The sequence below is a fragment of the Lynx canadensis genome, chromosome B4 (assembly GCF_007474595.2).
Source record: "Lynx canadensis isolate LIC74 chromosome B4, mLynCan4.pri.v2, whole genome shotgun sequence".
Taxonomy (NCBI): domain Eukaryota; kingdom Metazoa; phylum Chordata; class Mammalia; order Carnivora; family Felidae; genus Lynx; species Lynx canadensis.
In genome coordinates, this window is record NC_044309.1 from 15,859,561 (window position 1) to 15,872,950 (window position 13,390).

Below are 13,390 nucleotides of genomic sequence, written 5' to 3' on the forward strand. Positions count from 1 at the left end.
ATGTGGTTCTGATACTTCCTGACCATTTCCCCAGACAACTGTAAAATCCTGCCTTTTTTTTTTTTTTTTTTTGCAGAAAATATTAAAAGCTCATTACAGTCCTACCATACCTCTCTGAGCTGAATGCTACCAGCCACACCATCCACAGTTCATCCAGAGCATTTCAAGAGCTAATCAGGACGTGATAAGACAAATGGATTAGATGTTGGAACTGGATTCTTTTGGTTTGGCTTCTAAACCCACTCGCTGTGTATTCTTGAGAGGACTTCACTTTCTCTCATTTAAAAATAAGTAATTAAAGTGGATTTGTGTTTGGGATTTTCAGACACACCATAGAAAAAAAAATACATTTACATTGGAGGCCCTGGATGGCTCAGTCTGCTAAGCATCTGACTCTTGACTTCGACTCAGATCATGATCTCACAGTTTGTCAGTTCAAGCCCTGCGTGGGTTCTGCACTGACAGTGGGGAGCCTGCTCTCTTTCTTCTTCTCTCTCTGCCCCTCCCCTGCTCAGTCACTCTCTCTCTTTCTCAAAATAAATAAATAAACCTAAAAAAAAACATGCAAAAATACATTTACATTAATTGTGCACACACACGGATATTACAAACAGATTTCATGAGGGAACACCAAACTTTGTATAATAAGCTGATACTTTCTAGTCTATTCTTTTCTATTCCATACTTTGAGCAAATTTCATGACTGACTAATGAGTCATGAATGTTTTAGTGTTTGAAAAACATTGGAATAAGTGTTATATGGGTTTTTGTCTAATGTTAAAGTAGAAAATGAATCAAGTACATTTGTCTATTCTCTTGTCCCCTCTTGGTAGGATTATATTAATGCATACGCAGTAGATACTAATATAATATAAAATTGCAATTTAAATTAGTAAAGTTAGCTAATCAACTACATTCTTTCAAGATTCAAATATCTTGTACTTTAAGAAAACATTTAAAACAGTCTCACAATCAGCTACTAAGAAATTCTTCAGAATTTCTACCTATAAACATTTTACTTGTTCCTTTTTTTCTTTGTACTTCCCAGGCACATCTGATGCAGGCAGAAACAGTGATGAGGGAGGGAGTCAAAGTAATAACCAGAAACTGATCTCTTTCCTTCCAAACACATATTTAGGGGCTGACATCATAGCCCCGTGGCATGAAATACAGATGGAAAAGTAACAGGATTCAAGTCAGGAAATTTAACCTTTATCAGATAAAGACAGGAAAGCCTTCAGCAGAGAAACTCACACCTGCTGTGAACTAGAAATCACCAGCCGAATATTGTCATTATTGCTCCGAAAATAACTTCGGCTAGAGCAATAAAATAGGACGAGGGCCAGTGATTAAGCCTCCACTGATGCTTTTTCCTGATACTGTTTTCTTCTACGGTAAATACAACAAATCAGAAAACTGAAAAGAAGGCATCCCAACACCTCCTAGTTGCAGGTGGGCAGCTCCCTGGGACTCGGGCTGCCTGGAGGGTGAGCCCACTGGCTAACCAGCAGGGGCCCCACATCAGCCTCCTGCGCCCAGCCCCTCTCTGAGCAGTCCTGCGGGGCCACCCTCAACAATTCACGACAGCCAATCACTCACATCCTGCCGTATGGGAACCTGAGACAGGCTCTAAAGTGGTAAGTTGAGTCTGCCATATGGCTTCCTGGGTCCGTGGTCTGATTGCTGTTTAGAATATCTGACTGTGTTAGTCAGACCGATGAGTTCATCCAGTCAAAGGCAGGAGCACAGGGGCCAGCCGGGCTTGGCGAAGGACGGAAAGCAAACACTCCCTTGTCTGTGATTTCAGCCCTGTCTGGGCCAAACAGAGGCCAAAGTAATGATTATCACACGGGAGGCAGATCGAAGAGTCTTTTGAGTTTGCCATGTCAGGGTCCCTTTCTCATTTTGTCAAATCTCTTTTCTTGTGTTGTCTTTCTTTGTTAGTTTCTTTTCCTCTCCAGTTTGCTTTTTTCCCCCCTTTTTCTCAACTTTCTTTTATTTTACTGGTCTCTTATCTCTCTGAAAACCTTTTTTAAATTAAGGTCTTCAATGGCCTTCCTGCTAGATTATTTTGATCACTCTTGGTTCTTACTGCACTCGCTGTTACCCTATAAGCAAGTGTGGCTATGTCTTACTTTGCATATCGTTACAAAGATTTCCATGGTATTTTCAGGAGGCCCCAGCAGCATTGTATGTTATCTAAGACACAGCTAGTTTATTCATGCAGCAAATTAGACTTGTGTTCACAGTTGATTACGGCCAGGAGACATCACAAAGATGATCAAATCCAATCCCTTAATTTTACAGATGAGAAAACTGTGGCCCAAAGAATTCAAGTGGCTTGCTCCCAATCCTAACCTAATATTCAGTGTGGTTTGGGCCAAATGTATGAGACAGATAAAACTACAGACGTATGGAAAATTGTGTGCACCCTGTAATTTCTTAAAAAGCCAATTTTGGTCAATGGATGTTAAACCCTTGGACAAAGTCCAGTGAATATATCAATTGCGTAACATAACCTATTGTAATTGCTGGGGATTCAACTCCCCTGCTCTCGAGCTGGATAATAAACTGTCTCCGAGAAAGGGGCCCTCAGGACAGAAGGGTGTATGATTCACTCACACTCAGGTTTCTGGAGAAATCTAAAGCCATACTACCAAAACACAGAAGAACAGCAGTTTTGCATGGAATACAGAATAGTGGCCAGCCACTCTGAAAAGAAATAACTGAGAAATTGGGAAGGGATTCTGAGTGAATGTTTTTTTAAAAAAAATATTTATTCATTCATTCATTTATTTATTTATGAGGGTGGGGATTTTAAAAGATAAGCACCTAAAGATCTCTGGAGGCAAGTCTATGTTACAGGGAGCATATCCTGCACAGGAAAAGCTTCCAGTACTTTCTCAAAAGAACATCAGTGAATCACATCATGCTGTTGGGGCAGCTCAGAGGCTGTGGGATGCGTGAGAAGCTCAGCCACCAAATGTATATTCTAGAGCTACACTGGATGGCATTTTTGTCCAGTAAATATCTTTCTAAATATGATGCCAAAGACCAGACTCTCTAAAAGGGCACACATCCCATGTGGGAACATGAGCCTAATAAAACATGATACCCTCATGAATTCCTTGTGCTTTTGGGGCTGGGGGCATCTCTGGTTTACAAACTACCTCAAAGACCCTGCTTGCAGAAGATGTTTATTTCCCACATTGCACTTGCAAAGAGCAAAGTTAGGATGAGAACTAAATAACAGGAAAAATAATAAAAGAAATAAATGCTAAAAAGGTTCATTTTCATTAAGTCAAATTTAGAAATACATTTTTGTTAAGAAATGTTCCATTTCCTGCCACAGGGTTTCATGTAGTACTCTTTTATTCTTATGTGCTGCTGTCCTTTCTCTAATTTCTTTTTCTTCTAAGTTTTTTTTTTAATTATTTATTTTGAGAGGGAGACAGAGAGAGCACACGCACATGAGTTGCAGAGGGGCGGACAGAGGGAGGGAGAGAGAATCCCAAGCAGGCTCCACTCTGTCAGCATGGAGCCCAGGGTGGGAAATTATGACCTGAGGCAAAACCAAGAGTCAGATGCCCAACTGACTGAACCACCCAGATACCCCCCTTTCTCTAATTTCTTAAAATTAGTATTTAGTCTCTTAAATAATTTTTAATTTTGATAGAATTTTAAGCTTGAAAGTTTAAGAACTAGCTCCCAAATTCCTCTCACCTAGATTTACTACATATTTGTATTTTGCCCTCATTGCTTTATCTCTGTCTCTTTCTCCAACTTACTCCCTTATTATCTGAACCAATTGAGAATAATTTGGAAACACGCAATGTCTTTACCTCTAAAAACATCAATGTATCATTCCTAAGAAGGAAAACATTCTCTGACAAAACACTGTACAATTACTATAATTAGAAAATTTAACACTGATACGGTACTCTGGTCTAATCATTATTTTTAAGAAGGAAGGTACTGGAGTCACCACACTCTTTTCTACATCAGCTTTCATTGTGCACCACGGGTTCAAAGATAAAGTATTCTCATGGTACTATTTTGTAAGGAACCAAGTTGGTACCAAGGAGACGATGCTGTTTTGTTACCTGCTGACACGTCAATTGCTTCATAGTTTATTAAAAAGCCTTCATATGCAAGGTCAGAGTCAGCCACAAATACAAGCATTAATGCATTGGTACTGCTGGTAAGAGAGGGCGGGACTGATTTTCCACAATATCTGTGCGAAACCAAGAAGGAACAGAGGTTTAAATTTTTTTTAGTATACTTGAAATGAGGTACCAAATATTAGGACATGTAAAAATAAAATAGTATCCCCTATTAACCTTAAAAACCAAATATATTTCAGGCACAAAACATTCACAAAGTTGCTGAAGATCATCCTATTCATGATTACTTCCCTGAAATGGTTTTAAGTGTTATACTTACCTGTGTGGCTTGTCGTACATAAGAAGTTTAGTGAAATGAGATAGCAGAAGCTCTACTAAGTCACTGTATATCATATGAATTAACTTCTTAATAAAAATGTAATAAACTTACACAACAGAGGGAAACCATATACCATAAACTACAGTTTATAAACTACAGTCAACTCTATCATTGGAGGCATTATGACTTTGAGCAGATGACTCAACCTTGGCGCCTCTGTTTTCCCTTCTCTAAAATGGGGGTCATGATAGTAACTACTTCATAGAATTTCATAGAATTGTTTTCAGAATTTTGAGTTAGTATACTGTATAGAAGAGGCTTAGATCAGTGCCTAGAATAGTGAGCCCTATAGAGGTGGACTCTATTATCTTTAAACACCTGGCCTGTGCAGAGGTAAAAGATTGATTACTGAGCCATGTTAAATTTTTGCCTAATAGAACCAATGTGACTCAGAAAAACTATTCTAATAATGCTGAAAATAGAGAGTAATGCTGAAATTAATGCTAAAAGATATTCCAAGAGCTTATTTCTAGAGAAACACCTATGAGAGTGATTAGAAAATAGAAATCTCAAATCAAAGCAAATTAACCAAATGGAATCAAAGCAAATTAACCAAATGGAATCAAAGCAAATTAACCAAATGGAATGGCATGGGAAAAATATATAAAAACAAAAATAAGAGGTAGTGTTGAATATGGGAAATAGAGGAGTTAAGTTCTGAGGGAGGAAAAGAAAAATATGCATTGTTAAAGGATTTAATACCTCGATCAAAACAAAGGTAGGTGAATGAAAAATTTACATGTCTTTTTATATGCACATATTTACCAAATTTGGGCAAGATTATTACAGCTTATGTCACTCATCAAAAATTATATATTTTGCAGTGACTATGATCAAGTCTCATAAAAAAGAAGAAAAATTGTAAAATGAAAGATTAAGAGTAAGAGAAAAAATGAAGAGGGAGAAAAAACTAGGAGAAGAAATAAGTTTAAGAAAATAATGAATAAAGGGAAAATGTTTAAAATAGATGAGAAAAAATAAAATGAAATGTAAGAAGAAATAAAAAAGAAATCATCAGATCCCCATTTCCAACAAAGATGTAATAACAGGGGTTCGATATAAACTTTTACATGAAACAACTAAAAATGTGGACAAAATATATAAAGCAATGGATCTCAAGACACTAGATATCAAACAAGAAGGACAATGATTCTTCAGAGACAACAAACAAGTGAGTTTGAAAGCAAAACTGGAAATGATTAAGTTGTTCCCAGGTAACTTAATATATCCTTAAAGAAAGCTCAACATATGTGGAATTTAAGAAACAAAACAAACAAGGGGTGCCTGGTTGGTTCAGTCAGTTGAGCATCTGAATATTGTTTTTGGCTAAGGTCATGATTCCAGAGTTGTGGGATCAAGCCTTGCATTGGGTTCCACACGGAGCATGGAGCCTACTTAAGACTCTCTCTCTCTTTCTCTCTCCCTGTCTCTATCTCTAGCTCTATCTCTATCTCTTTCTGCCTTCTTCCCTACTCACTCTCAGAAAGAAAGAGAGAAAGAGAGAAAGAGAGAAAGAGGGAAAGAAAGAAAGAAAGAAAGAAAGAAAGAAAGAAAGAAAGAAAGAAGGAAAGAAGCAAGCAAAGGGGGAAGAAAAGGAGTGAGGCAAACCAAGAAACACACTCTTAACTATAGCGAACAAACTGGTGGTTACCAGAGGGGAGGTGGGTGGGAGGATGGGTGAAATAGGTGATGAGTGCACTTGTGATGAGCACTGGGTGTTGTATGGAAGTGTTGAATCACTATATTGTACACCTGAAACTAATATGACACTGTATGTCACTAACTGGAATTGAAATAAATACTTAATAAAAAAATAAACCTCAAAAACACATATAGGAATACAATACTGTCCAGTACACAAAAATACAAATTTGAAAAAATATCTGGCATCTTATCAAATATTACCAGGCATGAAAAGTAAGAAAGTAGAATCCATAATGAGAAGAAAATTTTATCAATCAGAACACAGCAAGAAATGACATAGATGACTGAATTAGCAAACAAAAATATTAAAATAGTTATAACTGTATCCCAAAGATTTAAGAAGCAAGAGGAAAAAAATAATGTGTAGAGACATGGAAGATATAAAGATGGCCCAAATTGAATTTCCAGAAATGAAAACTATAATGTCTAAGATGAAAGATACACTTGGTAGGATTAATAGCATAAGAGACACTGCAGAAGAAAAGATTAGCACACTCGAATACACAGCAATAGAAGCTTTCCAAAATGAAACACCCAGAGAACAAAAACTCAAAATCTAATGAACAGAGTTCATGAATGAATTCTGGGAAATATCAAAGGGCCTAAGACACCTATAACCAGAGTCCCCAAAGGGGACTAAACTAATGGCCCCCAAATTTTTCAATTTGATAAAACTACTGTATTTCAAGAAAAAGTATTTCAAGAACTAATGGCCAAAAATTTTTCAATTTGATAAAACTATAATCGCTCAGATCCTAGAAGCTCAATGACAAAAAATTATGCTAAGAAAAGCCAGACCCCCCAAAAAAGAATACATACAATATAATTCCATATTTATACAACTCCAGAATATGCAAGCTAATTTACAGCAATAGAAATGGTGGTGCTTTCCTAGGGGTGGGGATGAAGGATGGAAGTAAGGAATTATGATAGTCAGAAAGTTATGGGAGTAATGGATGCGTACATTATCTTGATTTTGGTAATGTTTTCATGGGTATGCTTAACTTACACAAAACTTAATGGCTGAAGACTAAGGCTACAGAGTAGTAAGTAGTGATGCAGAAATGGTCATTAAGAAGCGTGTTGATCTCATCTGGTTTTTATAACACAACATGGTACATTTTAACATCCTTCAACACAATAGGAAACAAAGAAAGCAGGAAACTTTGTGTTAAGAAAAATAAATAAAAACAAAATATTCTCACCTCCCAAGAAATGTCCCAGAACCAGTGTCATAAACTTCCAAGTAGTCATTTGTGCAATTGTAATGAAACTCCAGATGAAATCTCCTGAATATCAAATGAATCAGGTAGCCAGGTTGGACTAATATATGCCAAGTACAGTTGATGCCATGAGGGTAGATATTTGGGTGGCCAGGACTTTGAATGATTCCTGTTGATTCTGTGAGAATTTTTCCACATGCTGTTGAAATAAAAATAATCATTATTAGAACCAGTAACCGGGGCGCCTGGGTGGCGCAGTCGGTTAAGCGTCCGACTTCAGCCAGGTCACGATCTCGCGGTCCGTGAGTTCGAGCCCCGCGTCGGGCTCTGGGATGATGGCTCAGAGCCTGGAGCCTGTTTCTGGTTCTGTGTCTCCCTCTCTCTCTGCCCCTCACCCATTCATGCTCTGTCTCTCTCTGTCCCAAAAATAAATAAACGTTGAAAAAAAATAAAAAAAAATAAAAATAAAAATTTTACAATGTAGATAGCTACACATCTACAGTGTAGATGAATTTTCTATAATAATTTATTTCCACTGTTTACTTTTTCTGCCAAGAGACAAAGCAGGAGAAAAAATCAGTATCTTACCTAATTCTGCAGTACTGAATTTAGCCATGAAACCACGATTTTCAGTAGAAGAACTTTTCACAAATATGACATAAAGAAAATTGTACACAGATGTTATAAATGAAGGTATGTCTGTGCCACAATATTTTTTATTTTCAGGAGAACCCAAAATGGAACTACTACCGATCTAGTAAAAAAAAAAAAAAAAAAAAGATATATTTAAATTTATTTTGTTAGGTATTATTTTTGAAAATTGCTTTGAAAATAATTGTTTTTGAAATATTTTTATCAATGCAGTAAAAATAAATTGTAGCCACCACCAAAGAAACTCTATATCCATTAGCAGTCATTCCCCATTTCTGAACCCCAGGCTCAGATTGTCCATTCTGGTCATTTCAAATAAATAAAATCACACACTACATGGTCTTGTGTGACTATCTTCTTTCACTCCATCTGTTTTCAAAATTCATCCATGTAACATGTGCCATTTCTTCATTCCTTTTTAATGACCTATAATATTCCATTATATGGATATACTACTTTTATTAATCCATTCATCATTTGATGGAAATTTATATTGTTTCTACTTTTTGGTTACCAAGAATAATGAGTATAGTCATTTATGTATGAATTTTTGTGTGGACATGTATTCATTTCCTTTGGATATACACCTAGAAGTGGAATTCTTGGATCAAATGATAAATGATAATTTCTGGATCAAATGTTTATTTTTTTGTGGAACTTGCAATTGTTTTCCAATGTGACTGTACCATTTTATATGTTTACTAGCATTGAAAGTGTAAAAGATTCCAATTTCTCTATATCCTTGTCAACACTCATTATTTTATGACTTCATGAAAGTCATCCCAGTGCTTGTGAAGCAGCATCTCATTACGGTTTGATTTGTATTTCCCTGAAGATTAGTGATATTGAGCTCTGTTTCATATGATTATGCGGTATTTGTATATCTTCTTTGGAGAAATATATATTTAGATTATTTACCCATTTTAAAAATTAAATTGCTTTTAATTTTGGTGAAGTCAAATTTTTCTATTTTTTCTTTTGTTGTGCTCTTTGTGTAATATCTAAGAAGGCTTGGCCTAACCTAGGTGACAATGTTTTCTTCTAAAGTTTCATTGTTTTAGCTCCCACATATAGGTCTATGATCCATTTTTAATTAATTTCTGTGTATGGTGTAAGGAAGAGGTCTGCTCTCATAATTTTGCATGTGGATATTAAGCACCTTTTGTTGAAAATACTATTTTTTCTCACTGACATGTTGTGGCACCCCTTTCCAGAAACATAAAGGTTGCTGGCCGCAAAGGTATGGATTTATTTCTATATTTAACAATTCTATTCTATTGTTCCATATTTTTGTCCTTACTCAACTAACATACTATCTTTATTACTGTAGCTTTGATCCAGGTTTTGAAATTGGTCAAGTGTGAGTCTTCCAACTTGGTTCTTCTTTTCCAAAAATACTTTCTGGCATTTCCATATGAATTTTACAATCAGCTTGTGAATTTCTGCAGAACGTGTCAGCTGGGATTTTGATAGGGATTAAATGGAATCTTTAGATATATTTGGGGAGTACTACCAACTGAACAACATTAAGTCTTCTAATCCATGAACATGGGATGTCTTTCCACTTATTTAGGTCTTTAATTTCCTTCAACAATGCTTTGAGAGCACAAGTTTTACATGTCTTTTTAAAGACGTATTTCTCAATGTTTATTCTTTTTTTATACTATTGTAAATGGCATTGTCTGCTTGGTTTCATTTTCAACTTGTTCATTGCTAGTGTATAGAAAAGCAAATGACTTTCATATTTTGATCTTGTATCATGCAACTTGCTGAATATGTTTGTGTGTGTGGATTCCTTCTAATAGTTTGTGTATATGTATGTGTGGATTCCTTTTGATTTTCTATATACAAGATCATGTCACCTGTGAAGAGAGTTAGTTTTACTCCTTGCTTTTCATTTTGAATGCATTTTCACTCCTTTTATTTGCTTAATTGCCCTAGCTAAAATTTCCAGTATAATGTTAAAAAGAAGTAGTGAGAACAGACATCTTTGCCTTTTTACTGACAATAAGGGCAAAGGATTTAGTGTTTTATCATTAAATATGATGCTAGTTATGGGCTTTTTATACATGCCCATTTTGGGATTAAGGAAGTTCCCTTCTATTCCTAGTTTGTTGAGTATTTTTATCATGAAAAGATGCTGAATTTTGTCAAGCGCTTTTTTTGCATCTATTGAGGTAATCATGTGGAGAGTTTTTCCTTTATTTTAATTTACATCACTGATTTTTGAATATATACCAACCTTACATTCCTGGGGTAAATCCCACTTGGTCATGGTGTATATTCCTCCTTATATGCAGCTGAATTCAGTTAGCTAGTATTTTGTTGAGGATTTCTGCATCTATATTTATAAGAGATATTGGTCTATACAAACTAGTTTTGTTTCATATAGCTGATCTGAGGATAACATGACATAATATTTTTAATTATATTCCACCAAATACAAATATCCAAAGTTATTTCACTCTTACCTCAATATAATCTGTATCACAGTGGGCAGAATTTCCTATTTCAAAGGCAGTGAAGTTGAGAATAACTACTTGGCTTTGGGGTTGGTAGATTGTCCACCTGCAGACCCTTTCTCCTAGGTACACATTAGGATAAAAAGGTGAGCGAATGACCCCTTCTCCAGTTAATTCTCCTCCACAAGCTGTAAATATGAAAACGATAGTAGAGTTTGTTCAGAGATAAACGATTTTTGCCTTCACGCTCATTGCGAAGTTTAATTCTGCATAGAATTATAAAAGAATGCGATCTTACTATTAGAATTTTTTCCTTGCCACTAAAGGACATAAAAATGACTACATTATTTCAAGAAATTAAAATGTTACAGTCAGACAAATTAGAGACTTAAAAATTTTCTTACCAACTTGATAAACAGCTCTGAAACTAGCTCTCACAACTGAAACATCTACTTTAAGCCTGATCCAGATACTATTAGTAATGGATTTAATCTGAGAGAGAGTTTCATTGCCACAGGCTTTTCCAAGCAAGGTTTGATCATCTCGAACCTAAAGAGAAAAATAAAACAGATCTGTAACCCTGATCAACAAAATTACCTTGGCAATGGTGGATTATTTGGAGATGAAAAAATGGCACTTTCAAAATAAGTTATAATCTAACTTGGGTTACATATTTATATTATTTTTGAAAGTAATCAATGGGTCATTTTTTAGCACCATGCAATAACATTAAATATTGATAATATCTTAAACCAAAACCAAATCCAAAAGCATGTAAATATTTAAACTGTTCTCCTAATAATTTCTACAATGTCAAAAGGGATATAAATGTACAACTTCTGATTATTTAGAAAACAACAAAATGTGAGAATATGATATACCAAAATATGCGAGTGTCAGCCACATTTGTAATTAAAGTAAGTCAAAGACTAAACTGCTTTTATTAATGAAAGAAAGAGACACAAATGTAGATTACAGAAAGAAGATTAAAGGATTCAACTTAAAAAATTGGAAACAGGTATTAAAATGAGGGATAATAAAGTAAAAGTGAAACCTAATAAATAAAATACAAAAGAAAATTGAATTCAAGAATACATTCAAGAACTGTATTGGGGAGGTAGTTTGGGGGATGGGGATATTTAAGACATATCTTTGTCAATAAAGATAAAAGAAAATAAAGAAAAAATAAATAAACACAAATACACAAATCCAAAATGAGAAAGATGATACAAATACACAGATACTGATACATTCCTTTCCTATGAATAATAATTCTTTGTAAAACTCTATGCTAATACAGTTGAATGTTTGAAATAATTATTTACAGAAAAAATAGAAACTACTAAAATTATCTCAAGGAGAAGGAAAATAAAATCTGAGTAGACAATAAACCATGGATTAAATTGAAAACATTATCAAATAGCTACGTCCCACCGCCCCCCAAAAAAACTTCCAGGAGATGCTCTACCTTGTCAATTATTTCAAGCTTTTAAGGAGCAGATAATTGTCACATATAATTTGTTCTAAGGTACCCTCACATATGGAACAATCTCCAACTAATTGCTCTCAGAACCATCTTACTAAATTCCAACAGAGAATAATACAAATGAAACTATGCATTGATCTCATCTATTTACACCGATATAAAAATCTTAAATGCAATTCTAGAAAAACAAATTCGCTTCATCGTTAGGCTTATAAACCAGTCATATGTGGGAATTTAAATAATGCATGGATTATGTGAAATTACAAGTTATAAATTAAGCTCATCAATCTTGAGCAATCTACTAAATCTAAGCCCAACTCACGGGCTTGTTCAAGCAAATACAGGAAACACTAGGATAAATTCCTTAGCAAAATGCCTAGTAATAAAAAATGTGAACTGAAGAATAGCTATTGCTATTGTTGACATTTTTAGAGGTGAAACAATAGAGGGTCCTCACAAAACCAGGAATTGTTCTACGAATATAGATACTACTCCTGTTACATAGAATTCTTTTGAGAGGTCTAGCCATCCAAATATTAATTCATTTCCTCAACTAACATGATCAAGTCATCAGAAAGTGCCAGGCCCTGTGCAGGTGACGGTGCTGTGAAGGACAGTCAGCACGCTCAAGGATTCTAGAATAAGCAAGCACGTTTTTCTAAGAGCATTAGTGTCATGTTTGGGAAAGTACAAGAGGCTATATTACTACTTAACACGACGGTTCTCGATAGGTAGTGAGACATTTGAGAAATCTGTGAAGGCATTTTTTTGTTTTTGTTTTAATCAATCAACACAATAGTGGTAAGGCATTATTGCATTTAGTGGCTGGGGACCAAAGACACTAAACACCCTGAAAAGTGAGAGACAGACACACCCCAAAATTCTCCTATTTCCTGTGTGACCTTCACGTAGTGGCAGTTCTGTTACTAAGTATAAAACCTAGCTCTATTTTACATACTAAACCCAAAATATTTTTGCCCAATTTTAATACACACTGAATTTTCCAAGATTATAAGTTTTGTTTTGTTTTCCTGGAAATCTGACAAGAGTTGGTAGCCATTTCAGAAGATCTGTCACCAACCTACACAGCCACGTCAGCCTGGGTTTGTACGGTGGCATTCACAGTGATTCAAAGAGAACATTTAAGGTTTCATTTTGTCTTCTAGTGCAGCTTTCCCAGGCTTTTAACTTTTTTTTTTTTTTAATTTTTTTTTCAACGTTTTTTTTATTTATTTTTGGGACAGAGAGAGACAGAGCATGAACGGGGGAGGGGCAGAGAGAGAGGGAGACACAGAATCGGAAACAGGCTCCAGGCTCTGAGCCATCAGCCCAGAGCCCGACGCGGGGCTCGAACTCACAGA

General features: G+C 35.4%; 1 protein-coding gene across 1 annotated transcript in view; it reads right to left on the bottom strand.

Annotated features, from left to right (window-relative positions):
* Nucleotides 1-13,390, bottom strand: part of CUBN (cubilin) — a 277,621-nt gene that overhangs the window by 211,539 nt on the left and 52,692 nt on the right. Inside the window, exons 18-22 of the mRNA XM_030320462.1 lie at nt 10,948-11,092; nt 10,553-10,731; nt 8,019-8,184; nt 7,413-7,629; nt 4,104-4,234 (exon numbers count right to left, since the gene is read on the bottom strand). Coding sequence (XP_030176322.1) covers nt 4,104-4,234; nt 7,413-7,629; nt 8,019-8,184; nt 10,553-10,731; nt 10,948-11,092 — 838 coding nt within the window. The remainder of the gene's footprint in view (nt 1-4,103; nt 4,235-7,412; nt 7,630-8,018; nt 8,185-10,552; nt 10,732-10,947; nt 11,093-13,390) is intronic.